Source organism: Cucurbita pepo, chromosome LG05, assembly GCF_002806865.2.
Source record: "Cucurbita pepo subsp. pepo cultivar mu-cu-16 chromosome LG05, ASM280686v2, whole genome shotgun sequence".
In the NCBI taxonomy this organism is placed as follows: domain Eukaryota; kingdom Viridiplantae; phylum Streptophyta; class Magnoliopsida; order Cucurbitales; family Cucurbitaceae; genus Cucurbita; species Cucurbita pepo.
Genome location: NC_036642.1, coordinates 7,734,181 through 7,761,386, shown reverse-complemented (window position 1 = coordinate 7,761,386; position 27,206 = coordinate 7,734,181). Strand labels below are relative to the sequence as shown.

General features: G+C 36.9%; 4 protein-coding genes across 5 annotated transcripts; 2 read left to right on the top strand and 2 right to left on the bottom strand.

Annotated features, from left to right (window-relative positions):
• Window positions 1-229: 229 nt before the first annotated feature.
• On the top strand, window positions 230-10,063 carry LOC111795097 (protein SHORT-ROOT-like). Its single transcript, XM_023677342.1, has 4 exons — window positions 230-532; window positions 627-1,156; window positions 2,134-2,838; window positions 9,202-10,063. Exons 1-4 carry the CDS (start codon window positions 298-300, stop codon window positions 9,925-9,927), a joined length of 2,196 nt encoding a protein of 731 aa, XP_023533110.1. The 5' UTR covers window positions 230-297; the 3' UTR covers window positions 9,928-10,063.
• Window positions 10,064-10,788: 725 nt separating this feature from the next.
• LOC111796164 lies at window positions 10,789-17,899 on the bottom strand. 2 transcript variants are annotated; one of them, XM_023678886.1, is made up of 4 exons: window positions 17,763-17,899; window positions 16,621-17,223; window positions 12,027-12,503; window positions 10,789-11,367 (listed from the first exon to the last, which is right to left on the bottom strand). In XM_023678886.1, the coding sequence occupies exons 2-4, from the start codon at window positions 17,206-17,208 to the stop codon at window positions 10,993-10,995; spliced, it is 1,440 nt and encodes a 479-aa protein (XP_023534654.1). In that variant the 5' UTR covers window positions 17,209-17,223; window positions 17,763-17,899; the 3' UTR covers window positions 10,789-10,992. The 2 variants fall into 2 exon arrangements, with proteins under 2 accessions (XP_023534654.1, XP_023534655.1); XM_023678887.1 differs by lacking the exon at window positions 10,789-11,367 and having other exon boundaries at window positions 11,449-12,503.
• Window positions 17,900-19,819: 1,920 nt separating this feature from the next.
• Window positions 19,820-21,367, bottom strand: LOC111796166 (red chlorophyll catabolite reductase-like). Its single transcript, XM_023678889.1, has 2 exons — window positions 20,977-21,367; window positions 19,820-20,533 (listed from the first exon to the last, which is right to left on the bottom strand). Exons 1-2 carry the CDS (start codon window positions 21,313-21,315, stop codon window positions 19,922-19,924), a joined length of 951 nt encoding a protein of 316 aa, XP_023534657.1. The 5' UTR covers window positions 21,316-21,367; the 3' UTR covers window positions 19,820-19,921.
• Window positions 21,368-22,216: 849 nt separating this feature from the next.
• On the top strand, window positions 22,217-23,506 carry LOC111796165 (red chlorophyll catabolite reductase-like). The gene is made up of 2 exons (XM_023678888.1): window positions 22,217-22,555; window positions 22,626-23,506. Exons 1-2 carry the CDS (start codon window positions 22,220-22,222, stop codon window positions 23,241-23,243), a joined length of 954 nt encoding a protein of 317 aa, XP_023534656.1. The 5' UTR covers window positions 22,217-22,219; the 3' UTR covers window positions 23,244-23,506.
• Window positions 23,507-27,206: the final 3,700 nt, after the last annotated feature.

Genomic DNA, 27,206 nt, shown 5'->3' with positions numbered 1-27,206 from the left:
TATAAGATAATTATTAAAAGAAAACTATATTGTATAATGGTTACGTTGAATATAATATATAGTTGGATAAAGAAATGTAGAGAGAGAAAGAGTGGATGAACAGTGGAAAGGTAAGCAAAAGGCACCAACTTATGAAATGATCTCGACATTTCCTAACCCTTTTCTTCTTCACTTTCATCATCTTTTGTCAGACCCACCAATTTTTCCACTTCCTCTTCCCCAATTTCATGCCTTTTCAAATCAAACCCACAAAATTTCCCTTTTTTTTTTTCTCCTGTTCTTCAAGTGTTCTTATTAATGGATACCTTGTTCAGGCTTGTCTCCAACCTTCAACCTTCTGATCAATCTTACAACTCAAGCACCAGCTCCAAGAATTCTGTTGATCTTCAAAATCATTGCTTCCTTAACCCACCACCTCCTGAACAATGCTTCACCAGCTCCTTCATGGTGGATCAACAACATTTCTCTGCCTCCTCTTCTTCCAACCATCGTCTTGATAACGACCATGTCCATCGAGATCACGAGTATATAAGTAAGGAATACTTTTTTATTGGTAGGAGACCATTTAAGAAAAGATGTTTAAAATAGACGATATCATACCGTTTGTTTATTCGTATTTTTATTAGGTACTGTCAATTCGACTGATCGATGGTTCGCCCCTTTAGACGTGAACTTGGAATTCTCTAATGGTTGGGCTTCTACGTTGATCGTCCAAATTGCCATTGCCATTGTTGATAACAACGCTTCTCGAATCCAACAACTCATGTGGATGCTTAACGAGCTTGGTTCGCCCTATGGCGACATTGATCAAAAATTGGCTTTTTACTTTCTTCGAGCTATGTTTAGTCATGTTACGAACTCTGGTGAACGGTGCTATCGGACCTTGGCAATGGTGTCGGAGAAACGGTCTTGTTTCGCGTCGATGAGAAGAATGGTGTTGAAGTTTCAAGAGGTGAGTCCATGGATGACGTTTGGTCATGTTGCTTCAAATGGGGTTATCATGGAGGCTTTTGAAGGAGAAAAGAAGTTGCATATCATTGATATTAGTAACTCCTTTTGTACTCAATGGCCGACTTTCCTTGAAGCTCTAGCATCTCGATCAGACGAAACTCCACACCTTAGGCTCACGACACTAGTCGCAGCCAGATCGGATAAGGTTTGAAATTTATCCTCATTAGCTAATTAACATAATGATCCTGAGTTTATAAGTAAGGAATACATCTACATCGGTACGAGTCATTTTCAGAAACCAAAAGCTCAAATCTTATGCTTAAAGTGGACACTCAGGAGAGTCCTCATTCATAATAAGGTGTATAGAGTCCTCATTCATAATAAGGTGTATACAAGTTTAGTTGAAAATTTCAAGTTAATTGTTGGGTCAATAATTCAACTTTATAGGTTGGGTTGTCCCGTTGTTCTTATTTTTTAATTATTTAAAAAAATATATAATTTCAAATATCAAACATTTACAAATGACGTTCAGTAGTAATTAGAATTTTTAGGTTGAGTTAGTTGAGTTGTTCATATTTTTTAATTATTTAAAAAAAATTATACTTTCAATTATCAAACATTTACAAATCAAGATTAGTAATACTTTCAAATACAAATCAAGATGAGTCATTTGAGTTTTTAAGTTATTGTTCTTATTTTTTAATTATTTAAAAAAAATTATACTTTCAAATATCATTTACAAATCAGGATCAATAATTCGAGTTTTTAGGTTGGGTTTGTCGGGTTGTTCTTATTTTTGCTCTTATTTAAATTATACTTTCAAATATCAAACATTTACAAATTGGGGTAAGTAATTTGAGTTTTTAGGTTGGGTTGTCTGGTTGTTCTTATTTTTTAATTATTTTTTAAAAAGAATTATACTTTGTTCATAAAGATTAAGTTGTAATCCTATTTTAAGCTGGTTTAGTTTACGAACCAAAATTTAGATTTTCCAAAAGTTGAATAAAATCTAGACCAGGTGAGATGGATAGTGTGTATTGGTGAAGTTATGAAGTCGTATGGATAAGGAAGTTATTTTTATTTTATAAATTTAAAAAAAGTATTTATCCACTTTTAGAAATGGTTAAGAAATATATAGATTAAATAAAATAAATTCTTATTGTATTGTTAATGGATTTGCAGAAGGTGATGAGAGAAATTAGCAGAAGAATGGAGAAATTCGCGAGGCTTATGGGGGTTCCCTTCAAATTCAAAGCAATATATTACTCCGGCGATATTTCACAGCTAAATTTCACGGAGTTAGGGGTTAATGACGACGAAGCCCTTGCCATTAACTGCGCCGGCGCCTTCCGCTCCGTCACGCCCGTCGACAACCGCCGCGATTTTCTGATTTCACTGTTCGGAGCTTTGCGGCCGAGGATAATCACTGTGGTGGAGGAGCCGGCAGATCTCGATAGCGACGGCGTTGACTTTGTCAAAGACGTTCAAGAATGTTTACGGTGGTTTAGGGTTTACTTTGATTCCTTAGACGGAAGTTTCCCTTCCACAAGTGATGAAAAGTTGATGCTCGAACGCGCCGCTGGACGCGCCATCGTGGACTTGCTTGCACGCGCGCCAGCGGAGTGTGTTGAGAGGCGCGAGACGGCTGCGCGTTGGGCTCGTCGTTTGCATGAGGGCGGTTTCAAACCGGTGTCGTTTAGTGAGGATGTAAACGACGACGTACGAGCGCTTTTAAGGAGGTATAGGGATGGGTGGACGGTGTTGGATGACGGCGAGGACGCCGATGCCGGAATTTTCTTGGCTTGGAAGGGGCAGGCGGTGGTTTGGGCCGCCGCGTGGGCGCCTGAATCAGTGGACGGAGAGAAGAGTCGCCAGAGTAGTAGTTCACATTGAAAAAGATCTCTCTCTATTTCAACATTTGGTTTTTTACTCCGTTTTTTCTTTCCATTTGAGATTTGAGATTTACTTTGTAATATTAAAATCTTTTAGTAATGTTATTAACAAACTAACGAAGTCCAAGCCAAGCTACGAGAGGACGTGTTTGATATTAAACTTGTTTCATGCATTTATGAATACGAGGTATATGTACACGAGAGATCCACCTACTTGATTAATAACAACTAAATATTGTGAGATCCCACAGGGAATGAAACATTCCTTACAAAGCCAGACATCGAGTCGTGTGCTAGTGAGAACGCTGAGTCCTCAAGGGCGTAGGGCGTGAATTATGAGATCCAACATCCGTTTGAGGGAGGAACCAAACATTCCTTATAAAGGTGTAAAAACCTCTCTCTAGCTGACACGTTTTAAAATAGTGAAGCTAACGGCAATACGTAACGAACCAAAACAAACAATATCCGCTAGTGGTGGACTTCGACTATTATAAAAAGTGACGAGAGTTAAATTTATTTGGAAGATCGGTACATGTATCTCAAGTATGAGCGAATATTATCTATCATATGAATTTGAAAAGGGAAAGAGAAGATTGAAATTTAAAACCTAATATAATGATTATTAATCAAAAGGTATAATAAGTTCACTCATGGGTTGAAAATTCTGTGCCTATAATATGAACTAAGTTAAACATTATTGACTTGGTAAGGAAAACTATGGGACACTGAAAGAATCAAACAACGACCTTTCTTTGTATGGTACATTGAGCGGGGTCGATCGAAAGAACAATTCGTGTCATTTCAACGGATTCCAGCCCTTAGGAAGCTTCCACTTTCTATGCCAATATATAGACACTCTTGACCACAAAGGGAACCCAAAATTGTAGTCGAGTGGTTCATCGACAAGTCCTCCGACCATCAATGGCAACCAAATGTACCTCGAGTCTCTAAGGTTGGCGGGATTCCATCGGTCTGCCATGAAAATAAACAAGCTGGGATATGAAGGTAGGGGAAGAACAAATGTGCTCTGAGCAAAGAATGTAGCTAGTCGAAACATCTTGTTTCCTCCTATACACGGGTTTTCCATCGTCTCCCATGGACCCATGATTGACTCTGCTGCGTGGGTCAATGCCTCATTCGGTGCCCATCCCGTGCACCCTGATGTGATCATGTAGTAAGTTCCCTGGTGTTTGAACAAAGCTGGCGCTTCCCGATGCTGGCCGATGAGAATCCTTCTCGCAACGTTGGTCACATCGAGATAATCTTCGGTGAGAGGTCCTATATGAAGTTCACTATTGTCTACAGATGAGTAAACGAGATAGGCTGTACCATCATCATCTTTGAAGATTGTCATATCTCTACTGTCAAACCCATGGGGTCTTTTGCTGTAAAGATAATCGAATGGGCCGGTCGGGTAGTCACTGATGGCGATACCCACAGAAGCTTTCGTATAGTTCGCATCATCGACATGCATCCACATTACGTATTTTCCAGTCTTTGAGTTATAGATTACTTTCGGCCTCTCGAGTACGTTGGATTTGTGAAGATCATGGGTCTCATTTGTTTCTTCCGCTGTCAAAACAATGCCTTCGTTTTTCCAGGTCCACAAGTCTTTGGAGGAGTAGCAACCAACTCCTATAATGTCGACCTAATCATAAGAACATCAAAATGTTTTAGTCAAGTTTCGAAGGCTAATTTGTTGCGCACGTTGAGAATAAATGATTCTAGTGACAAAGAAGAGAGAACATAGCAGTGAACCTTTATCACAAGAACAAAAGTGGAAAATGTAGTAAAATTAAAGCTAAAATAGCACAGCACTAAAGAATACTCGATCTTAAAGCAAATAAAAAATTGATGGTTCTTTTTTAGCACAGCTCTAGGGGTTCTTTTTGAGCCATTTCCCTAAAAAAACACCTTCGACTGAAAATTTCTACAAAATCTTCACCTTAATCTTGAAAGAAGACCCGAAGGAACTACTCCATAGCATGTTCTGTTGAATGAAGATAGTAACAACCAATATTGATGACCACAAAAGTTGAATAGCTTAGCGTGAAGTTGATAAACACCGAGTAGCTCGGGTTCCATCTCAAATTGTGGTCTCTAGAACTTGGGGGACACAGATTCAAGATGGAGTTAACCTAAAAGACTCTTCAACTTCAGTATAGGAGGTGGGAGGTGGACCCAAAGAAGCGTTTGGTTTGGACAAAGAGAATTTAGTAGATGGTGGTGATATTCAAAGGAGGCCAGCAGATCGTTAAGGAAACTGACAAGTTACCATTTTTTTGGCTTTGTTTTTACGCCAAGAAAGAACTAAAAGCATACAAGATTCTATAACCCAATCAAAGGACTTTGCTTAGTTGTTAAAGATTTGATTGTTTCTTTCAAGGAAAAACGTCCAGGAAAGGCTTAAACGATGTATAGTCATAGGACCTTCGTGTCTATTTTAAATGGACGTCCCACTAGAATCATAAAGAGAAGGGTGTCTGAGTTCTTGAGCCTAGAATCATCAAGCTAACCATATCCCTAATGGGAAGTGCCAACTTTAGCCTCAAATCTCGATAAACTCTGTTTAATATTTTTCTATCAACTGTAAATAAATTTTGATGCGCATATGCACTTCTTTAATACTCCTTTAATTTATTCTCTTCCCTCCCTAAAAATTTTCTTTTTCTACTTTGATCCTCTTCCCGTACTACTATTATGCATATAAAGATAAATCATACCTAAAAGAGAAACGTCCAAAGTAGACCTCTTGATGACGTTCGAGATTTTCAAAATCCAAAAAAAATCTATGGAAACTCCAACTCCCCAAGTGGCTCATCCATTAGACTGAAAGGAAACTCAGTTTTGCCAAACTATAAGTATCATGATTGAGTCAACTAGTTGCAAGAGAGTATTTGATTATGTATGCAGTTTAGACTACCAAAAAGATGCAAAATCCTTTCCTAGATAATGCAACACAAATAGAACTTGAGAAGCCAAACAAGCAACTGAAATCCCTTGAAAGATGATTGACACTATCACTCAACTCAAAGCTTACAATTTCATGAAGAGCCCTATTAAAGATAAACTCCCAATCGAAATGCAAGGGAAATGTCTTTCATTTATTACAATATTAAGATTTTTGATTCTACAAAAGCAAATTATATTGAAGAATTTTTCTTTTCATTCGTTCATTAACTAGTCCCTAGTGTCCATTCTTAGCGTGCATAACTAAGAAAAATCAAGGGGAAACAACCTTAAACTTAGTCCCAAGCCAAAGCTGCAACTGAAACTTCAGCATGAGAAGAAAAGTACAGAAACAGAAAAATCATATTGATAAAATGAAAGTGACAGAAACAGAAAATTCATAGATCCATGGGTTAACAAAACAGACCTAGAAGCCAATTTCAGGGGCTCACATGGGAATATGGACAAAGCTAATGCAGCCACATAAATATATTCAGGCTCTACAGTCCCATTTTTCACTTTAATCAAAAGAAGTAAATGCGAATCTCAGGAATATAAAAATATTAAAATTATGCAGTACCTAAGAACAGAACATAGCCTTTTTCATCAGGCACTAAGGTTTTCCAAGCTATTTTTGATATAGATGGACTAAGAGATTCTAAGGGACTGGACCTCCCCATTCATCATAAGATTTACAGTTGAAATAAACATTAGATGGGGACAGCAACTCAAGGTAAAACGGCTTAAAGGAGAAGACAAAAATTGAAACTGCTTCCAAAAAAATTGATACTGGAAGAAAGAGTAGGCCTCATCGCTAGAATGCAAAAGGAAACAGGTGTTATCTTCTCCAAATATGCGTACTTTGAGACAAACATTGACGTGCCTTCAGAGAAATTTAATACTAGAGATCCTGATCTAGATTTGTTTCCTCAAGGTCTGGACTGTATGTCAACTTCGAGTGAGGACAGTGTTTGACTGGAGAGACCGTTTGAAGATAAAGAAAGTTATGTCCAGTTTCTAAACTTAGCAACTCAAAATGTCATCAGCAGACATAGAGCAGTTGGGGGATTGCAGGAATGCAGATGAGAAAGGAATAGTCCCTAAACGTTGGCAAAACCATTTCAGGATTAAAAAAAAATTGAAATGAACACAAGAACTGCATTCTCGTGTATGTCATTTGTCTTCGGATAACAGAATTTGGTACTTAGAAAAGTTGGTAAATTGTTGTAGTAAATCTCCTTTTCATTACCCAACTGCTGTAAAGGCAACCCTGCCTGAGGATATTTGTAGGCTGATATGGGGACACAAAACAAGGGAATCTCTCAACCAAATTTTTTTGTAATGCACTTTCTCTCAAGCTTGCTGGTTCAAATTGTTCATAATTTTTAATTTGCAGGGGGTTTTCTGTTCCCATGCCAAAAACAATGTTCTTCGGATTCTTTTGGGTCCCTCTCTTTGCGCTTGGGCTCTCATTTGCTTTGGGTCAATGCAGAAAAGGTTTTGATTTCAGAACTTTGGTTGTAATGAAATCAGAGGATTTTTTAAGATAGACGTTGTTCTTGGTTAGATCAATTTGAGTCAGCTCATCTAAAAGCCTCTATTTGGTGTTCTCTTTCCAACTCTTTGGTGGTTTTTCTGATTTAATCCTTTGTAACTTTGTTTATCTTCACACCATTAGGTGTTTGTATCCTTTGAGCATTAATCTCTTTTCATCTCTTCAATGAAAAGTTTCATTTCTGGTTCAAAAAAAAAGAAAAAAAGTTGCATCTTTCCTGGTGTTTCTCTGACTCTAATCACCCACAGACGTCTTGTCCTCTAATGGCCATGGGCTTAGAAAGAGAGTTGGGAAGTTGGGTTAACGCCACGTTGGCCCTCTTTTCAGTCAATTTAGCTTTGAAAGGAATTAAACAATTTTGAAAGGGAAGGATCTAGGAATTTTAGACAAATAATGTCAATTTCATCTTCTTTTCTTGCCCCATGACAAGATTCATTTTCTAGTAAAAGTTCCCCTTTATTTATCCAAGTCGGTTGAAGATCTTGATTTTCTGGTAACTTCTTGATGTGTTGTATAAAGTCTATCAGCTGTATTTATGCTTTCCGAAAGCCAACGAGATTAGGGTATTCACCTTTCTTTAGACTCTTTGACTTCCAAAAATCATTTATAGGGACTTATAGGACGAGTAGGATCATCAACTGATTCTTCAACAAAACATTTAACCAAAAAAAAACCTATTTTATCTAAATTCCATCTTAACCTACTATCTCAAAATCAACATGCTCTCCATCAATTCCAAAAGACAGCAAAGTGCATTCACTTCCTCCGCATTGAAATTTCTTCTCACTGTCATCCTCCAAGATCTTAACGTAACCTCTCAAGCATTACATACCATCTCAAAAACTAATAAGATTCACAAGTTGGGTAGGACCTTATCAAGACTGGAGTATGGTAAAAGTGGTGAACTAGAAGGAATTCAACATATGACAATCACTCAAGCTGATATACATCGTATTAAGAACATAAAAGTCAGATAAAAGCACCATGGAGCAATAATTGACATTATAAGTTTCTATACTAAAGAAGAAAATACTATTAATAATGGATAAGAAAGAAAAAAGTCTGAGGCACTAATCAAACTGTGTTGTTTCCAAACAAATTCATATAGATGCACGCTAACAGTTTATGTGATCGGAATTTTTTTACCAGTGGAAGCATAAGACTAACATTACAGAAAATGAAGGTCCAGAAAGGCAGAGTATAGATGATTTTACCCGTGCAGCTCCCTTTTTATGAGCATGGTAGGTGGGGCCATCTTTATACTCTCCATACCAATAGTATGTTTCAGATATTTCATCGTATAAAACGCCACCTCCATGAGCTTGGATGGGATTCCCTTCAGTATCCAGCCAAACTCTCCCTGGATAATAGAACATACTATCGTTTCCTGTAATCGTTGGATCAACAGAAGTTTTACGATCAGGAAAGAATTTGTGCCTAAGTGGTGAATCTTCATCAAGAAATTCATCAATCAGTGTGGTTGTTCTCTTCGGTCTTCGCTTTGCTGCACNTATCAAACATTTACAAATTGGGGTAAGTAATTTGAGTTTTTAGGTTGGGTTGTCTGGTTGTTCTTATTTTTTAATTATTTTTTAAAAAGAATTATACTTTGTTCATAAAGATTAAGTTGTAATTCTATTTTAAGCTGGTTTAGTTTACGAACCAAAATTTAGATTTTCCAAAAGTTGAATAAAATCTAGACCAGGTGAGATGGATAGTGTGTATTGGTGAAGTTATGAAGTCGTATGGATAAGGAAGTTATTTTTATTTTATAAATTTAAAAAAAGTATTTATCCACTTTTAGAAATGGTTAAGAAATATATAGATTAAATAAAATAAATTCTTATTGTATTGTTAATGGATTTGCAGAAGGTGATGAGAGAAATTAGCAGAAGAATGGAGAAATTCGCGAGGCTTATGGGGGTTCCCTTCAAATTCAAAGCAATATATTACTCCGGCGATATTTCACAGCTAAATTTCACGGAGTTAGGGGTTAATGACGACGAAGCCCTTGCCATTAACTGCGCCGGCGCCTTCCGCTCCGTCACGCCCGTCGACAACCGCCGCGATTTTCTGATTTCACTGTTCGGAGCTTTGCGGCCGAGGATAATCACTGTGGTGGAGGAGCAGGCAGATCTCGATAGCGACGGCGTTGACTTTGTCAAAGACGTTCAAGAATGTTTACGGTGGTTTAGGGTTTACTTTGATTCCTTAGACGGAAGTTTCCCTTCCACAAGTGATGAAAAGTTGATGCTCGAACGCGCCGCTGGACGCGCCATCGTGGACTTGCTTGCACGCGCGCCAGCGGAGTGTGTTGAGAGGCGCGAGACGGCTGCGCGTTGGGCTCGTCGTTTGCATGAGGGCGGTTTCAAACCGGTGTCGTTTAGTGAGGATGTAAACGACGACGTACGAGCGCTTTTAAGGAGGTATAGGGATGGGTGGACGGTGTTGGATGACGGCGAGGACGCCGATGCCGGAATTTTCTTGGCTTGGAAGGGGCAGGCGGTGGTTTGGGCCGCCGCGTGGGCGCCTGAATCAGTGGACGGAGAGAAGAGTCGCCAGAGTAGTAGTTCACATTGAAAAAGATCTCTCTCTATTTCAACATTTGGTTTTTTACTCCGTTTTTTCTTTCCATTTGAGATTTGAGATTTACTTTGTAATATTAAAATCTTTTAGTAATGTTATTAACAAACTAACGAAGTCCAAGCCAAGCTACGAGAGGACGTGTTTGATATTAAACTTGTTTCATGCATTTATGAATACGAGGTATATGTACACGAGAGATCCACCTACTTGATCAATAACAACTAAATATTGTGAGATCCCACAGGGAATGAAACATTCCTTACAAAGCCAGACATCGAGTTGTGTGCTAGTGAGAACGCTGAGTCCTCAAGGGCGTAGGGCGTGAATTATGAGATCCAACATCCGTTTGAGGGAGGAACCAAACATTCCTTATAAAGGTGTAAAAACCTCTCTCTAGCTGACACGTTTTAAAATAGTGAAGCTAACGGCAATACGTAACGAACCAAAACAAACAATATCCGCTAGTGGTGGACTTCGACTATTATAAAAAGTGACGAGAGTTAAATTTATTTGGAAGANGGCCATACTAGAGGGAGGAACCAAACATTCCTTATAAAGGTGTGAAAACCTCTCTCTAGCTGACACGTTTTAAAACAGTGAAGCTAACGGCCATACTAGAGGGAGGAACCAAACATTCCTTATAAAGGTGTGAAAACCTCTCTCTAGCTGACACGTTTTAAAACAGTGAAGCTAACGACAATACGTAACGAACCAAAACAAACAATATCCGCTAGTGGTGGACTTAGACTATTATAAAAAGTGACGAGAGTTAAATTTATTTGGAAGATCGGTACATGTATCTCAAGTATGAGCGAATATTATCTATCATATGAATTTGAAAAGGGAAAGAGAAGATTGAAATTTAAAACCTAATATAATGATTATTAATCAAAAGGTATAATAAGTTCACTCATGGGTTGAAAATTCTGTGCCTATAATATGAACTAAGTTAAACATTATTGACTTGGTAAGGAAAACTATGGGGACACTGAAAGAATCAAACAACGACCTTTCTTTGTATGGTACATTGAGCGGGGTCGATCGAAAGAACAATTCGTGTCATTTCAACGGATTCCAGCCCTTAGGAAGCTTCCACTTTCTATGCCAATATATAGACACTCTTGACCACAAAGGGAACCCAAAATTGTAGTCGAGTGGTTCATCGACAAGTCCTCCGACCATCAATGGCAACCAAATGTACCTCGAGTCTCTAAGGTTGGCGGGATTCCATCGGTCTGCCATGAAAATAAACAAGCTGGGATATGAAGGTAGGGGAAGAACAAATGTGCTCTGAGCAAAGAATGTAGCTAGTCGAAACATCTTGTTTCCTCCTATACACGGGTTTTCCATCGTCTCCCATGGACCCATGATTGACTCTGCTGCGTGGGTCAATGCCTCATTCGGTGCCCATCCCGTGCACCCTGATGTGATCATGTAGTAAGTTNGATCGGTACATGTATCTCAAGTATGAGCGAATATTATCTATCATATGAATTTGAAAAGGGAAAGAGAAGATTGAAATTTAAAACCTAATATAATGATTATTAATCAAAAGGTATAATAAGTTCACTCATGGGTTGAAAATTCTGTGCCTATAATATGAACTAAGTTAAACATTATTGACTTGGTAAGGAAAACTATGGGACACTGAAAGAATCAAACAACGACCTTTCTTTGTATGGTACATTGAGCGGGGTCGATCGAAAGAACAATTCGTGTCATTTCAACGGATTCCAGCCCTTAGGAAGCTTCCACTTTCTATGCCAATATATAGACACTCTTGACCACAAAGGGAACCCAAAATTGTAGTCGAGTGGTTCATCGACAAGTCCTCCGACCATCAATGGCAACCAAATGTACCTCGAGTCTCTAAGGTTGGCGGGATTCCATCGGTCTGCCATGAAAATAAACAAGCTGGGATATGAAGGTAGGGGAAGAACAAATGTGCTCTGAGCAAAGAATGTAGCTAGTCGAAACATCTTGTTTCCTCCTATACACGGGTTTTCCATCGTCTCCCATGGACCCATGATTGACTCTGCTGCGTGGGTCAATGCCTCATTCGGTGCCCATCCCGTGCACCCTGATGTGATCATGTAGTAAGTTCCCTGGTGTTTGAACAAAGCTGGCGCTTCCCGATGCTGGCCGATGAGAATCCTTCTCGCAACGTTGGTCACATCGAGATAATCTTCGGTGAGAGGTCCTATATGAAGTTCACTATTGTCTACAGATGAGTAAACGAGATAGGCTGTACCATCATCATCTTTGAAGATTGTCATATCTCTACTGTCAAACCCATGGGGTCTTTTGCTGTAAAGATAATCGAATGGGCCGGTCGGGTAGTCACTGATGGCGATACCCACAGAAGCTTTCGTATAGTTCGCATCATCGACATGCATCCACATTACGTATTTTCCAGTCTTTGAGTTATAGATTACTTTCGGCCTCTCGAGTACGTTGGATTTGTGAAGATCATGGGTCTCATTTGTTTCTTCCGCTGTCAAAACAATGCCTTCGTTTTTCCAGGTCCACAAGTCTTTGGAGGAGTAGCAACCAACTCCTATAATGTCGACCTAATCATAAGAACATCAAAATGTTTTAGTCAAGTTTCGAAGGCTAATTTGTTGCGCACGTTGAGAATAAATGATTCTAGTGACAAAGAAGAGAGAACATAGCAGTGAACCTTTATCACAAGAACAAAAGTGGAAAATGTAGTAAAATTAAAGCTAAAATAGCACAGCACTAAAGAATACTCGATCTTAAAGCAAATAAAAAATTGATGGTTCTTTTTTAGCACAGCTCTAGGGGTTCTTTTTGAGCCATTTCCCTAAAAAAACACCTTCGACTGAAAATTTCTACAAAATCTTCACCTTAATCTTGAAAGAAGACCCGAAGGAACTACTCCATAGCATGTTCTGTTGAATGAAGATAGTAACAACCAATATTGATGACCACAAAAGTTGAATAGCTTAGCGTGAAGTTGATAAACACCGAGTAGCTCGGGTTCCATCTCAAATTGTGGTCTCTAGAACTTGGGGGACACAGATTCAAGATGGAGTTAACCTAAAAGACTCTTCAACTTCAGTATAGGAGGTGGGAGGTGGACCCAAAGAAGCGTTTGGTTTGGACAAAGAGAATTTAGTAGATGGTGGTGATATTCAAAGGAGGCCAGCAGATCGTTAAGGAAACTGACAAGTTACCATTTTTTTGGCTTTGTTTTTACGCCAAGAAAGAACTAAAAGCATACAAGATTCTATAACCCAATCAAAGGACTTTGCTTAGTTGTTAAAGATTTGATTGTTTCTTTCAAGGAAAAACGTCCAGGAAAGGCTTAAACGATGTATAGTCATAGGACCTTCGTGTCTATTTTAAATGGACGTCCCACTAGAATCATAAAGAGAAGGGTGTCTGAGTTCTTGAGCCTAGAATCATCAAGCTAACCATATCCCTAATGGGAAGTGCCAACTTTAGCCTCAAATCTCGATAAACTCTGTTTAATATTTTTCTATCAACTGTAAATAAATTTTGATGCGCATATGCACTTCTTTAATACTCCTTTAATTTATTCTCTTCCCTCCCTAAAAATTTTCTTTTTCTACTTTGATCCTCTTCCCGTACTACTATTATGCATATAAAGATAAATCATACCTAAAAGAGAAACGTCCAAAGTAGACCTCTTGATGACGTTCGAGATTTTCAAAATCCAAAAAAAATCTATGGAAACTCCAACTCCCCAAGTGGCTCATCCATTAGACTGAAAGGAAACTCAGTTTTGCCAAACTATAAGTATCATGATTGAGTCAACTAGTTGCAAGAGAGTATTTGATTATGTATGCAGTTTAGACTACCAAAAAGATGCAAAATCCTTTCCTAGATAATGCAACACAAATAGAACTTGAGAAGCCAAACAAGCAACTGAAATCCCTTGAAAGATGATTGACACTATCACTCAACTCAAAGCTTACAATTTCATGAAGAGCCCTATTAAAGATAAACTCCCAATCGAAATGCAAGGGAAATGTCTTTCATTTATTACAATATTAAGATTTTTGATTCTACAAAAGCAAATTATATTGAAGAATTTTTCTTTTCATTCGTTCATTAACTAGTCCCTAGTGTCCATTCTTAGCGTGCATAACTAAGAAAAATCAAGGGGAAACAACCTTAAACTTAGTCCCAAGCCAAAGCTGCAACTGAAACTTCAGCATGAGAAGAAAAGTACAGAAACAGAAAAATCATATTGATAAAATGAAAGTGACAGAAACAGAAAATTCATAGATCCATGGGTTAACAAAACAGACCTAGAAGCCAATTTCAGGGGCTCACATGGGAATATGGACAAAGCTAATGCAGCCACATAAATATATTCAGGCTCTACAGTCCCATTTTTCACTTTAATCAAAAGAAGTAAATGCGAATCTCAGGAATATAAAAATATTAAAATTATGCAGTACCTAAGAACAGAACATAGCCTTTTTCATCAGGCACTAAGGTTTTCCAAGCTATTTTTGATATAGATGGACTAAGAGATTCTAAGGGACTGGACCTCCCCATTCATCATAAGATTTACAGTTGAAATAAACATTAGATGGGGACAGCAACTCAAGGTAAAACGGCTTAAAGGAGAAGACAAAAATTGAAACTGCTTCCAAAAAAATTGATACTGGAAGAAAGAGTAGGCCTCATCGCTAGAATGCAAAAGGAAACAGGTGTTATCTTCTCCAAATATGCGTACTTTGAGACAAACATTGACGTGCCTTCAGAGAAATTTAATACTAGAGATCCTGATCTAGATTTGTTTCCTCAAGGTCTGGACTGTATGTCAACTTCGAGTGAGGACAGTGTTTGACTGGAGAGACCGTTTGAAGATAAAGAAAGTTATGTCCAGTTTCTAAACTTAGCAACTCAAAATGTCATCAGCAGACATAGAGCAGTTGGGGGATTGTTGGAATGCAGATGAGAAAGGAATAGTCCCTAAACGTTGGCAAANGTTGGAATGCAGATGAGAAAGGAATAGTCCCTAAACGTTGGCAAAACCATTTCAGGATTAAAAAAAAATTGAAATGAACACAAGAACTGCATTCTCGTGTATGTCATTTGTCTTCGGATAACAGAATTTGGTACTTAGAAAAGTTGGTAAATTGTTGTAGTAAATCTCCTTTTCATTACCCAACTGCTGTAAAGGCAACCCTGCCTGAGGATATTTGTAGGCTGATATGGGGACACAAAACAAGGGAATCTCTCAACCAAATTTTTTTGTAATGCACTTTCTCTCAAGCTTGCTGGTTCAAATTGTTCATAATTTTTAATTTGCAGGGGGTTTTCTGTTCCCATGCCAAAAACAATGTTCTTCGGATTCTTTTGGGTCCCTCTCTTTGCGCTTGGGCTCTCATTTGCTTTGGGTCAATGCAGAAAAGGTTTTGATTTCAGAACTTTGGTTGTAATGAAATCAGAGGATTTTTTAAGATAGACGTTGTTCTTGGTTAGATCAATTTGAGTCAGCTCATCTAAAAGCCTCTATTTGGTGTTCTCTTTCCAACTCTTTGGTGGTTTTTCTGATTTAATCCTTTGTAACTTTGTTTATCTTCACACCATTAGGTGTTTGTATCCTTTGAGCATTAATCTCTTTTCATCTCTTCAATGATAAGTTTCATTTCTGGTTCAAAAAAAAAAAAAAAAAAGTTGCATCTTTCCTGGTGTTTCTCTGACTCTAATCACCCACAGACGTCTTGTCCTCTAATGGCCATGGGCTTAGAAAGAGAGTTGGGAAGTTGGGTTAACGCCACGTTGGCCCTCTTTTCAGTCAATTTAGCTTTGAAAGGAATTAAACAATTTTGAAAGGGAAGGATCTAGGAATTTTAGACAAATAATGTCAATTTCATCTTCTTTTCTTGCCCCATGACAAGATTCATTTTCTAGTAAAAGTTCCCCTTTATTTATCCAAGTCGGTTGAAGATCTTGATTTTCTGGTAACTTCTTGATGTGTTGTATAAAGTCTATCAGCTGTATTTATGCTTTCCGAAAGCCAACGAGATTAGGGTATTCACCTTTCTTTAGACTCTTTGACTTCCACAAATCATTTATAGGGACTTATAGGACGAGTAGGATCATCAACTGATTCTTCAACAAAACATTTAACCAAAAAAAAACCTATTTTATCTAAATTCCATCTTAACCTACTATCTCAAAATCAACATGCTCTCCATCAATTCCAAAAGACAGCAAAGTGCATTCACTTCCTCCGCATTGAAATTTCTTCTCACTGTCATCCTCCAAGATCTTAACGTAACCTCTCAAGCATTACATACCATCTCAAAAACTAATAAGATTCACAAGTTGGGTAGGACCTTATCAAGACTGGAGTATGGTAAAAGTGGTGAACTAGAAGGAATTCAACATATGACAATCACTCAAGCTGATATACATCGTATTAAGAACATAAAAGTCAGATAAAAGCACCATGGAGCAATAATTGACATTATAAGTTTCTATACTAAAGAAGAAAATACTATTAATAATGGATAAGAAAGAAAAAAGTCTGAGGCACTAATCAAACTGTGTTGTTTCCAAACAAATTCATATAGATGCACGCTAACAGTTTATGTGATCGGAATTTTTTTACCAGTGGAAGCATAAGACTAACATTACAGAAAATGAAGGTCCAGAAAGGCAGAGTATAGATGATTTTACCCGTGCAGCTCCCTTTTTATGAGCATGGTAGGTGGGGCCATCTTTATACTCTCCATACCAATAGTATGTTTCAGATATTTCATCGTATAAAACGCCACCTCCATGAGCTTGGATGGGATTCCCTTCAGTATCCAGCCAAACTCTCCCTGGATAATAGAACATACTATCGTTTCCTGTAATCGTTGGATCAACAGAAGTTTTACGATCAGGAAAGAATTTGTGCCTAAGTGGTGAATCTTCATCAAGAAATTCATCAATCAGTGTGGTTGTTCTCTTCGGTCTTCGCTTTGCTGCACGTGGTGATCTCTTACCCCTTGGTGGGGGAATTTGAATCTTCTCCTCTTCCACCTCTTCAAGTTCACGAAAGTACAGGCGATGACTTGTCCGAAGTTGGATATCCTGACCTATAAACGTATCCTTGCGGCTTATAGGAGAATATAATTGTAGCAGAAGAATACACCCCATTAGACTCCCTATTACCACAGATATCAAACGTATGCTCCCTGCATCGCAACGTAAAGTAGTTGATTTCCTGTATTTGTTCTTCATCTTCATTTCTTCCTTCTTATCTCCAGAATAATGCAGCATTTAAGAAAATGACACCTATGAAATTCAATAAATTCAATCAAAACATAAGTCACAGGCATTCTATTATTGTATAGAGGGGAAAATCTTACTTTCATCGTAGTTAATGTATAAATATGAAATCATGACAGAATATATACGGAGTAAACATCCATTTAAGAAAAGGGGGATAAACAAACGATGTAAAATGACGATGAAATCGATGAGTAAATCACAAACCCAAGCTTCTATTAGATGCCAAGATAAATCAAACTAGCAGAACCAGAAACAAAATCAAAAGCAATTGAACAATCATGAACCATTCAGAGACAAACATTCAAGAGGTTCAAAACCCTACACAACATGTACAAAGGTGATGATCCATAGCAGAAAGATCAACAAAATTGAAAACAAAAAAAAGATAATTCCAGCAACTCGAGAGGCAAGAAAAACACCAAGCGGAGCAGAAAAACAAACCTGAAGACCCAGAAACAAAAAACGATGCAAAATTGAGAGACANAGATAATTCCAGCAACTCGAGAGCCAAGAAAAACACCAAGCGGAGCAGAAAAACAAACCTGAAGACCCAGAAACAAAAAACGATGCAAAATTGAGAGACATAGAATTCCGATGAAGAGATCAAGCACGAAAACGGTTTCCCAGCAGGAATGGAACCCCAATCCGACGATTGAAGAGGTTGAGGCGGTCGCAAAATGTGGTGGCATTCNTCAAGCACGAAAACGGTTTCCCAGCAGGAATGGAACCCCAATCCGGCGATTGAAGAGGTTGAGGCGGTCGCAAAATGTGGTGGCATTCAGAATTTGTAGCGAATAATTGAGTAGCAGAAGAAGGAATCGAAGAGGGGGAAGAAGAATTTAGGTTGTTTGGAAGGTGGGTGGAGAGTGAGCTGTAGTAGCGACCAAAGATCCTGCGCGTGCTGCACTCATTTGTAAGAAGACTTCTGGACACGCCCAAATTCCATCGCTCTTCTTACGCCTACGACCTATACACAACCATTTCAACCCCTTATCCATCCACACTCTCTATATTTGGTAACCATCAACAAATAACTTACCCTCCATTCTCTATATTTTCAAAACCCACATTCCTCNACGCGCTCCCCTACTCGATCACGAGTCGAGATCACTTTCATCCAGCTATCGTTTTATTCGTTCTTTATATTCTAATGGATAACTGAAAGTTTGAACCCCACTGTTTGAGATGTTTAAAAAATTGGATCAACCCACCTCCAGTATAATTTTTAGTTGGATTATCAACTTATTTGAGTCAGAAATAAAGAGATATTTTAAGAATTAATATTTTATTTTTATTAAAAATAATAATTTGAATAAATAATTAAACCATCCAAAATTTTTGGTTGAATTCATTATTTAATTGAAAAAAAATTAGAAGTGTAACAAAATGTCCCTAAAATAAGAAAAAACTAATTTCATAAATTAGTTGCCATGAAATTGGATTTTAATTAAAATAATTAATAGTTGCCATAAAATTGGATTTTAATTAAAATAATTAATATTTTAGAGAATAGTTAATATTATGCACTTAATGTGTGCCACCGTAAATTCATGAACTGAATTTGTTATGGTATTTGTGTTTCGTTGGAAGTTACTGAATTTTGAGATTTTAATTTATTATCTTGCACTTTTATTGTATTTATTTATTATTTATTATTTATATTTTACTATTTTAGGATAAAAAATAATAATAACATTCCTTTTTAAAAAATTATCAAGGATTACATTATAGAAAGCTGATAAATATTTTTATGTAAACATATATTATGCATAAATAATTACGGTTTTCTTTATATCTAATTTAATTTATTTATAATTTGTCAAATTCATTAAATTACTTAATTATATTAGTGCATATTAATTTTTTTTAATTGTTTTCTTAATTTTCTTAAAATGAAGTTTTCAGACTTCTTGGAGTCGGTGAAGAGAAAAATTAGAATCACATAAAATAATTATATAATAAAATATGGAAAATTTATCGTATTGATATACCATCAAGAAAATATTCTAATTCAATTTTTAAATTTAATATTTATGTTAAATACATGGAAAATATAAACTAATTAAAAAATTATCTTAATTTTATTAGAAAACTCCCAATAAAATTTTTAAATATAACAATTAACATGAATTCATGTTTATCCTACTTTTTTTTTTTTTTTCTTCTGTAGAATAAGACGACTATTACATGTCATGATTATGGTGTGCAAAAAATCATTAAAACAATTTACTTTAAACATTGTCACGTAGAACGTTCATAAATTTATTTTCAAACATAATAATAGAATCATAAAAAATGACGTATTAACAAAAAAAAAAAAAACAACTCCTATCAAAGTTTAGAAATAATATGTTGTTGACCAATCATTACATAAAAACTACCATTTAGATGCGAAAATCAAAATTCAGTGACTGGATTCCATTCCTTAGCTGAAACTATCATATGTATATGGATCGTATTTGATTCCGTTGATTCAATCCTATATAAAGAGTCAAATAACCTTTTCATCCCTTTCGACATGATACATAAAAATACATAAAAACATCGACCACTTACATAGTAGATACAAATCTATGAAATAAATAAGACCTTAGATATATTTATCATAAGAACCAAGCTAAAATCATAAATGAAATTAACTTCATTAAGGATCTAAATAATACATTATACATTTACAACCAACAAGCAAAGCAAAACCATTTCATGCTTCAAAGATTTGTTGGATGGCTGCCACTACTCTATCTGCTATTTCCTGGCCAAACAATCTTGGCAAACTAGAACCCAAGTCTATATCAATGGTTTTCTTCTTAACCAACTCATCCCTCTTCTCAATATTACCTCTGTCCATCTCTCCAACCCCTCTCTCCTTGCAAGCACATTCATCCAGCCACACCCGAATCACATCTCTTGCAACCGGACCGACATGGTTTGCTATAATCTCCTCCATGCGTTCGGGTCCTCCCGATTCCGTATCGACACGGACAATTATGGAAGTTGGGGAAACTAAGGAGCGGAAGAAAAGAGAGGACATGGCATATGGTCGTACTTCAGGGAGTTCTTCGATTGCTTTACGGTATTTGTCTAATCCTGTATCTTCATAGAACAATTGAAGGTAGTCTGGATTGAGCACCAGATCCTTTCTGGGAGGTAGATCCAGAATGAGAATGAGGGAGGTTGGAGAGCTTTGAATGAATTCTATGAGGAAGTTTGGAGCATCAGTTGATGGCCTCAAGTAGGCAGAAAGGCTTGCTATGTTTAATGATGCTCCTGTTGGTAGCTGGCTATGCAACCAACTTCCCAATATGAAATTAATCTAACACAAAAGTTAAGAAACATAGATTAAATAACGAACACAATCTCATTACCAATTTGTTAGTTTGAATTTGGTTCTGCTGCTACAAAATTTTCACAATTATCTCATACTCTTGATTTGTTAGAAACACTTACATTAGAATTTTAGTTTAAATGCTTAACAAAACAATTACATATCGCTAGAGATTTTGATTAATGTAATAACTCAATAATCCGTGGTATCTAACATGCTAAGCGTTGGAGATATGATAAATTTGGATTCAAAAAGTATTTAACAGATGCATAAACAATCAATTTTATATCTAATCGATCCGTAGACTATGAAAGAAATTTAAAATTTAAATCCTCAATTCCGGAACGCTAAAATTGGAAGCAGATCAGAGTACACTCGAAACAGTTCGATTATCTAAATTTCTTAAGAGACAGAGACATAGAGACACATACAGAAGAGTCCGGCGAGCCAGATCTGATGAGAAGAGCGCCTTGCGAAGTCCCGTTCTGATTCTGGAAGTATTCAACATCAGGAGGAAGAGTGCAAGGAAGAAGATGATCTTCGAGTCGAGATTCAGCAGCGCCGACGAGATCAGTCATCAGAGCTCTGTGAGAAGCCGACAGATGCGGAAACTCCTTCAGCTTCGACGACGATCCCGGCCGGATCGGCACATTCTCCGCCATGTTCGACGCTGCGTTCCTTATCACTAATTCTCTGAAACGGGATTCCACCGGCGGCGGAAGACTGAAAGCTTTTGCAGATGGATAAACCATCAACGCCATGTTTGGCATCTTATTTTCATCCCTGTGTCGAAGATGGAATAGCTCGGATTGGATTAGGGATAACGAAAATATCTGCTCAGTTAGGTTTCTTCGGGTAAATAAATTATTTAAAAAATAATTTTTACATTAGTTAATATTAAATAATTAATTATTGACTATTTTACTTTTTTTACGTCAATATTAAAATATTTTAAATTAATTCTAACTTAAATTTTAGGTATTTAAGCTTATTTTGTAATAAATTTTAAAATAATTTAATAATGGGACGTTTTAACTACTCACCCATAGATTAAAATGAAATTTTTAGTATATATATTTTGTATTTTTAATATTTAATATTAACAACTATGCTAAAAAAAAANAGGAAGTTTGGAGCATCAGTTGATGGCCTCAAGTAGGCAGAAAGGCTTGCTATGTTTAATGATGCTCCTGTTGGTAGCTGGCTATGCAACCAACTTCCCAATATGAAATTAATCTAACACAAAAGTTAAGAANAAATAATTATAAATGTGTTTCATTCCTTTTTATAAATAATTTAAAAATGAAAATGATTAAAAGATATTTTTTTTATGAATAAAAAATAAAATAAATAAATAAANAACGAACACAATCTCATTACCAATTTGTTAGTTTGAATTTGGTTCTGCTGCTACAAAATTTTCACAATTATCTCATACTCTTGATTTGTTAGAAACACTTACATTAGAATTTTAGTTTAAATGCTTAACAAAACAATTACATATCGCTAGAGATTTTGATTAATGTAATAACTCAATAATCCGTGGTATCTAACATGCTAAGCGTTGGAGATATGATAAATTTGGATTCAAAAAGTATTTAACAGATGCATAAACAATCAATTTTATATCTAATCGATCCGTAGACTATGAAAGAAATTTAAATNAGGCCACAAATGGCTCTGACAACCTTGACGCTGGTCCCAAGAGCTTGTTATTGTCTTCCACCACTGCGTTTCGGAGGAGGAAGAAGAAGAACACGGCAAGTAATCAAGGCGGAGCTGCCGTCCGCGGCGATGGGGAGTGGTCGGCCGGCGTCGAAGCTGATGGAGTTTCCGCATCTGACGGCTGCGCACAGAGATCTGATGGTGGATTTAATCCAAGCCGTCGATGATGGGGTCGGAGAGCATCTACTTCCGTCGACGGTTCCGTCAGATGTAGAGTATTATCAGAACCAAACCGGCACTTCACAGGGCACTCTCCTCATCCGATCTGCCCTTCCACCGTCGCCGGTAACTTTATTTTGGTTGTAATTATAAAAAGAATTTTAATTAAATTGTTCCAACTTTCTCGGAATTTCAGATTGATTTCGTGATTGCAAGTTGGTTACACTTAAAGCAACCACACGGCGGCGCGTTCAACATAACCAACATCGCCGGCTACCTGAAAACCACAAACGACATTCCTCATTTCCAATTCGAGTTAGTTCAATGCAGCCCTACTTTTCTAATTTTCTTCCTCGATTTGATCCCTCGAGTCGATATCGTCCTCCGTCCCGACTACCTCACAACTTTCTACGAGGAGACTGAGCTCGAGAAGTATCGACGCCGACTCGATGCCGTGTCGGAAGTAAGCCCGTACTTCTCGTCGTCACTCTTCTTTCGAAAAGTTGTTTCGTCGACGGGAATTCTAGTGAGTGTGAAGTGCGAGGAGAGCGAGTCGGGGCGTGTGGAAGAGATTATCCGTGAGGAAATCGGTCCGATCTCGAAGGAGGTGTTGAGGATATGGATGGAGTTGTGTAGTAATGGAGGAAGGGAGATTGAAGATGGTAATGAAAGGAGTTTGTTGGAGAAGAGAGATCTTATGATTAAGAAGAAGGCAATTGAAATGGATCTAAGCAAAACGATGCCGTTGCAATTTGGAGAAGAAGTTGCGGAGAGAGTTCTTCGAGTGATTAGAAGTGCTTTCAGAACCGCTTAATTTCGAGATATTAAATGTTTAGCGATTGTATTTAAGGTCTAAGCGAGTTACAATGTGATTAGCTCTATCTGAAATTATAACGTGATAGGTGACAAATGAAAGTACGCACACATTTGTAACGTTGGCTTTGATGTGTATTGTCAAATATGAAACGTCGATACATTAGGAAGTAACGACGTGTTGTGGCATGCTGATTGTTATCGATTCTTAAAGAATCATGTTTTCTCTAGTTATGGAACACCATGCACTTTAACGAGTGACAAGGGCACTTGTTCTCTCTTGTTTTTCGTATTCTTCATCTAAATTGAGTATGTGAGTTATGTGATCTTAAAAATTGGTATCAAAGTTTGGAGAGATTTACCACGATATGTGAANAATTTGTTGGAGAAGAGAGATCTTATGATTAAGAAGAAAGCAATCGAAATGGATCTAAGCAAAACGATGCCGTTGCAATTTGGAGAAGAAGTTGCCGAGAGAGTTCTTCGAGTTATTAGAAGTGCTTTCAGAACCGCTTAATTTCAAGATATTAAATGTTTAGCGATTGTATTTAAGGTCTAAGCGAGTTACAATGTGATTAGCTCTATCTGAAATTATAACGTGATAGGTGACAAATGAAAGTACGCACACATTTGTAACGTTGGCTTTGGTGTGTATTGTCAAATATGTAACGTCGAGACATTAGGAAGTAACGACGTGTTGTGGCATGCTGATTGTTATCGATTCTTAAAGAATCATGTTTTCTTTAGTTATGGAACACCATGCACTTTAACGAGTGACAAGTGCACTTGTTCTCTCTTGTTTTTCGTATTTTTCATCTAAATCGAGTATGTGAGTTATGTGATTTAAGAATTGGTATCAAAGTTTGGAGAGATTTACCACGATATGTGAAGATGGAAAGCTTAAAGATCGAAATCGAGAACTTTGCTAGATATGATTGCGGTTTCTGCAAGATCAGATTGAAGATTATTTGTACTAGAGAGATCTTCAAGAACCCTTGTCCGAGGTGAAGTCGAATTCCATGACCATGGAGGAGCGAAAGCTCAAGGATTGAAGGCTCTAGGGTTTATTCGGTTAATGTTGACAAAAAAATGTGGCAATCAACATCGTCAAGGAGAAGACAACGTCGGATCTGTTTGAAGGCGTTGTAAAATATGTATGAAAAGTCATAGACTATAAACAAGCTATAGTCGATGCATAGACTAATCAATTTACAGATGTCTGAATGTGGATCAGTTGTAGATCAAATAAAAGAATTCGATATGATTGTAAAATCGATAGAGTTACGCGGAAATTAATTTTGAAGATGAAATTAAAACATTGATTTTGATGTCATCTTTACCCGTATCTTGGGATACTATTCTTGTGCTTTATTTTAGCCGACGGCTAAGTTTCTTTGCAATTCTATATAATTTAGATTGCATATTTAGAATCATTCAAGCTTGATATAATAAATCTTGCTTGTGGAGTGATTCAAATCTCATAGAAGTTTTCTTGTATTTGATCAATAAGGTAATTCAAGTCTTATTTCCCCTTGGGGTGAAATCAAATTGATTCGGGGGGGGGTGGGGGGGGGGTTTAGCATTTGTGATTAGGGGTTTGCATATTCAGGCGCTGATGAGGGTTCTTAGGTTCAACCGGTCATGGTTTCCTTATATGACATTCTCCCGTCCCATATTGGCCACCTTAAAAAAAATAGAAGTTAAGTTGAAAATCTAAGGTTTGACGATGGATAAGAGTATGACAAGTCAAAATTCAAAACATTTTGTGCAACTGAGGAAATCAAACGAATAGTTCTCGATACAGTAAGACAAAATGATATTGTTAAAAGAATGAACAGAACATTGAATGAGTGGATAAAGAATACGATGGTTCATTTTAGGTTGTCAAAGACATTTTGGTTGCACTTCATACATTCATGTTGATCTAGAGAAGAGAGATGAACTTGATGCTAAGGCTGTGAAGTGCTATTTCATAGGTTATGGTTTTGACATATTTGGATACAAGTTTTGAGACGAGGAAAACAAACAATTCTAAGATATTGTAACGTGTCATATGATAAAACTGTTGTGTACAAGGATTTGGCCAAGTGAGCATGTTATGGATGATGAGACGAACTCACTTGAAAAAAATAACACATAGGCGTTGACTGAGTTACATATAAGAAATAGAGTTTTCTTAAACAAGTAATGATTCATAATCGAGGCCGAACTAAATGACAAAAGAAGGTTCAAGGATCGATTAGTAGTTAAAGAACATTCAAAAAAATATATATATATATATATTGATTGTGATGAAATATTCTCATATGGTAAAATTAACTATTATCTGAATTCTAATACTCGTATTGTTGCATAAGAGAATTTGCATCTTGAGCAAATTGATGTAAAAGCAGTGTTTTTACGTAGATCTAGATGAAGAGACTTATATGCATCAATGGGGAGGGTTTGTAGTTCCAAGCCAAGAATGCTTGGTGTAAACAAACACCAAAACAGTGGTATAAGAAGTTTAACTTCTTCACATGGGAGAGCGGTTTTCACAGGAGTAAAAAAATCAACACGAAATGCATTGATTCCCATTAATCTTGTATTTGCATAATATATTGATTACATGGTTCAATAGGAGGGATATAAAACAACTTCAAGGCAAGCATTTGTTCGATATATGAGACGAAAGATTTGGGTGCAGCAAAAGAGATTCTTGGGCTAGGATTTCTCAATATAGATCTATTGACACATTAAATCTATCTACTAGAGTAGTGCATTGAGAAGATGTCCAAATTTATAATGAATAACAGCTAAACTCAAGACTACTCAAGACTACTCCTCTGACAAATCGTGTTAAATTGTCATAGGGACACTAAATCTATCCCCAGAGTAGTACATCGAGAAGATATTGTCCAAATTTAGAATGAACTATACTAAACTCAAGACTAACCCTTTGACAAATCGTGTTAAATTGTCATAAGGGCAATCTCCCGAGACAATTAAGGCGTGTGAGCACATGACATTTGTTCCATACACTTATGTAATTGGGAGATTGATGTATGTTATGGTATGCACTAGACGTGAAATAACACATGGAAAACTCGAGGAAAGAACATTGGGAAGCTGTGGAGTGACTACTAAGATATTTGAGAGGTACATCTAATACTTCATTTCATTATGACAATGACAAAGTAGTTCTGTTATGTTTTATGGATATTGATCATAGTGAAAATGTAGATTGTAGCAATATCTTATTCGGATATATCTACACTATAGATGGAACATCAGTAGTTGGATGTCCCGACTTCATAATTGTAGACTCTAGCAAGAACACATCATTTCGCACTGGTTCATCCTCGAAACCACATCTTATTAGGAGAGATCCCGATCTAATACCATTTGTAACACCTCAATACCCAAATTTCCAATCAAGATTTAAAATTTGGAATTGACACATGACAACCCTCTGACATTCTTCAACATCTCATACGACAAAATGCACTTTCTTTTTCAATGGCTCAATCACATAAATTCCAAAGCTAAACATGTTTTGCTTAGAGCAATCCTATCACCTATGTTGGATGACGGTTAGGAAATTTTCTTAATAAGCATGTAAGTGAAGATAACATGCTGAAAAGACCCATGTTAGAATATAGGGATAGTCTTCATTCTCAAAAGCGAGAAATAAGTAATGTGATCATGTTATTATGTAACAACCAAGGCCCACCACTAGCAGACATATTGTCTTTTTTGAGTTTTCCTTTTCAAGCTTCCCCTCAATGGTTTAAAACGCGTCGGCTAGGGAAAGATTTACACATCCTTACCAAGGATGTTTCGTTTTCCTCCCAACCAATATGAGATCGTGGGATCTCACACCTTAAACCTTAAACCTTAAACCCAGAATCCAAGTTTCAAATCCTTATTTTTGAATCTTAGGCTACATCTATCACTCGAGACATAGCTAGAAAAAGAGACCATG

What these genes read in the sequence shown, in the direction of transcription:
- LOC111795097 (XM_023677342.1), top strand. Translation starts at nt 298, where the DNA reads ATGGATACCTTGTTCAGGCTTGTCTCCAACCTTCAACCTTCTGATCAA. An exon ending in TCGAGATCACGAGTATATAA is followed by an intron (nt 533 to 626) that starts GTAAGGAATACT and finishes TATTTTTATTAG; the next exon opens with GTACTGTCAATTCGACTGAT. An exon ending in GTCGCCAGAGTAGTAGTTCA is followed by an intron (nt 2,839 to 9,201) that starts CATTGAAAAAGA and finishes CTTATTGTATTG; the next exon opens with TTAATGGATTTGCAGAAGGT.
- LOC111796164 (XM_023678886.1), bottom strand. Translation starts at nt 17,208, where the DNA reads ATGCTGCATTATTCTGGAGATAAGAAGGAAGAAATGAAGATGAAGAAC. An exon ending in ATAAAAAGGGAGCTGCACGG is followed by an intron (nt 12,504 to 16,620) that starts GTAAAATCATCT and finishes TCTTATGATTAG; the next exon opens with GTCGACATTATAGGAGTTGG.
- LOC111796166 (XM_023678889.1), bottom strand. Translation starts at nt 21,315, where the DNA reads ATGCCAAACATGGCGTTGATGGTTTATCCATCTGCAAAAGCTTTCAGT. An exon ending in CTGGCTCGCCGGACTCTTCT is followed by an intron (nt 20,534 to 20,976) that starts GTATGTGTCTCT and finishes CTTTTGTGTTAG; the next exon opens with ATTAATTTCATATTGGGAAG.
- LOC111796165 (XM_023678888.1), top strand. Translation starts at nt 22,220, where the DNA reads ATGGCTCTGACAACCTTGACGCTGGTCCCAAGAGCTTGTTATTGTCTT. An exon ending in CTGCCCTTCCACCGTCGCCG is followed by an intron (nt 22,556 to 22,625) that starts GTAACTTTATTT and finishes TCGGAATTTCAG; the next exon opens with ATTGATTTCGTGATTGCAAG.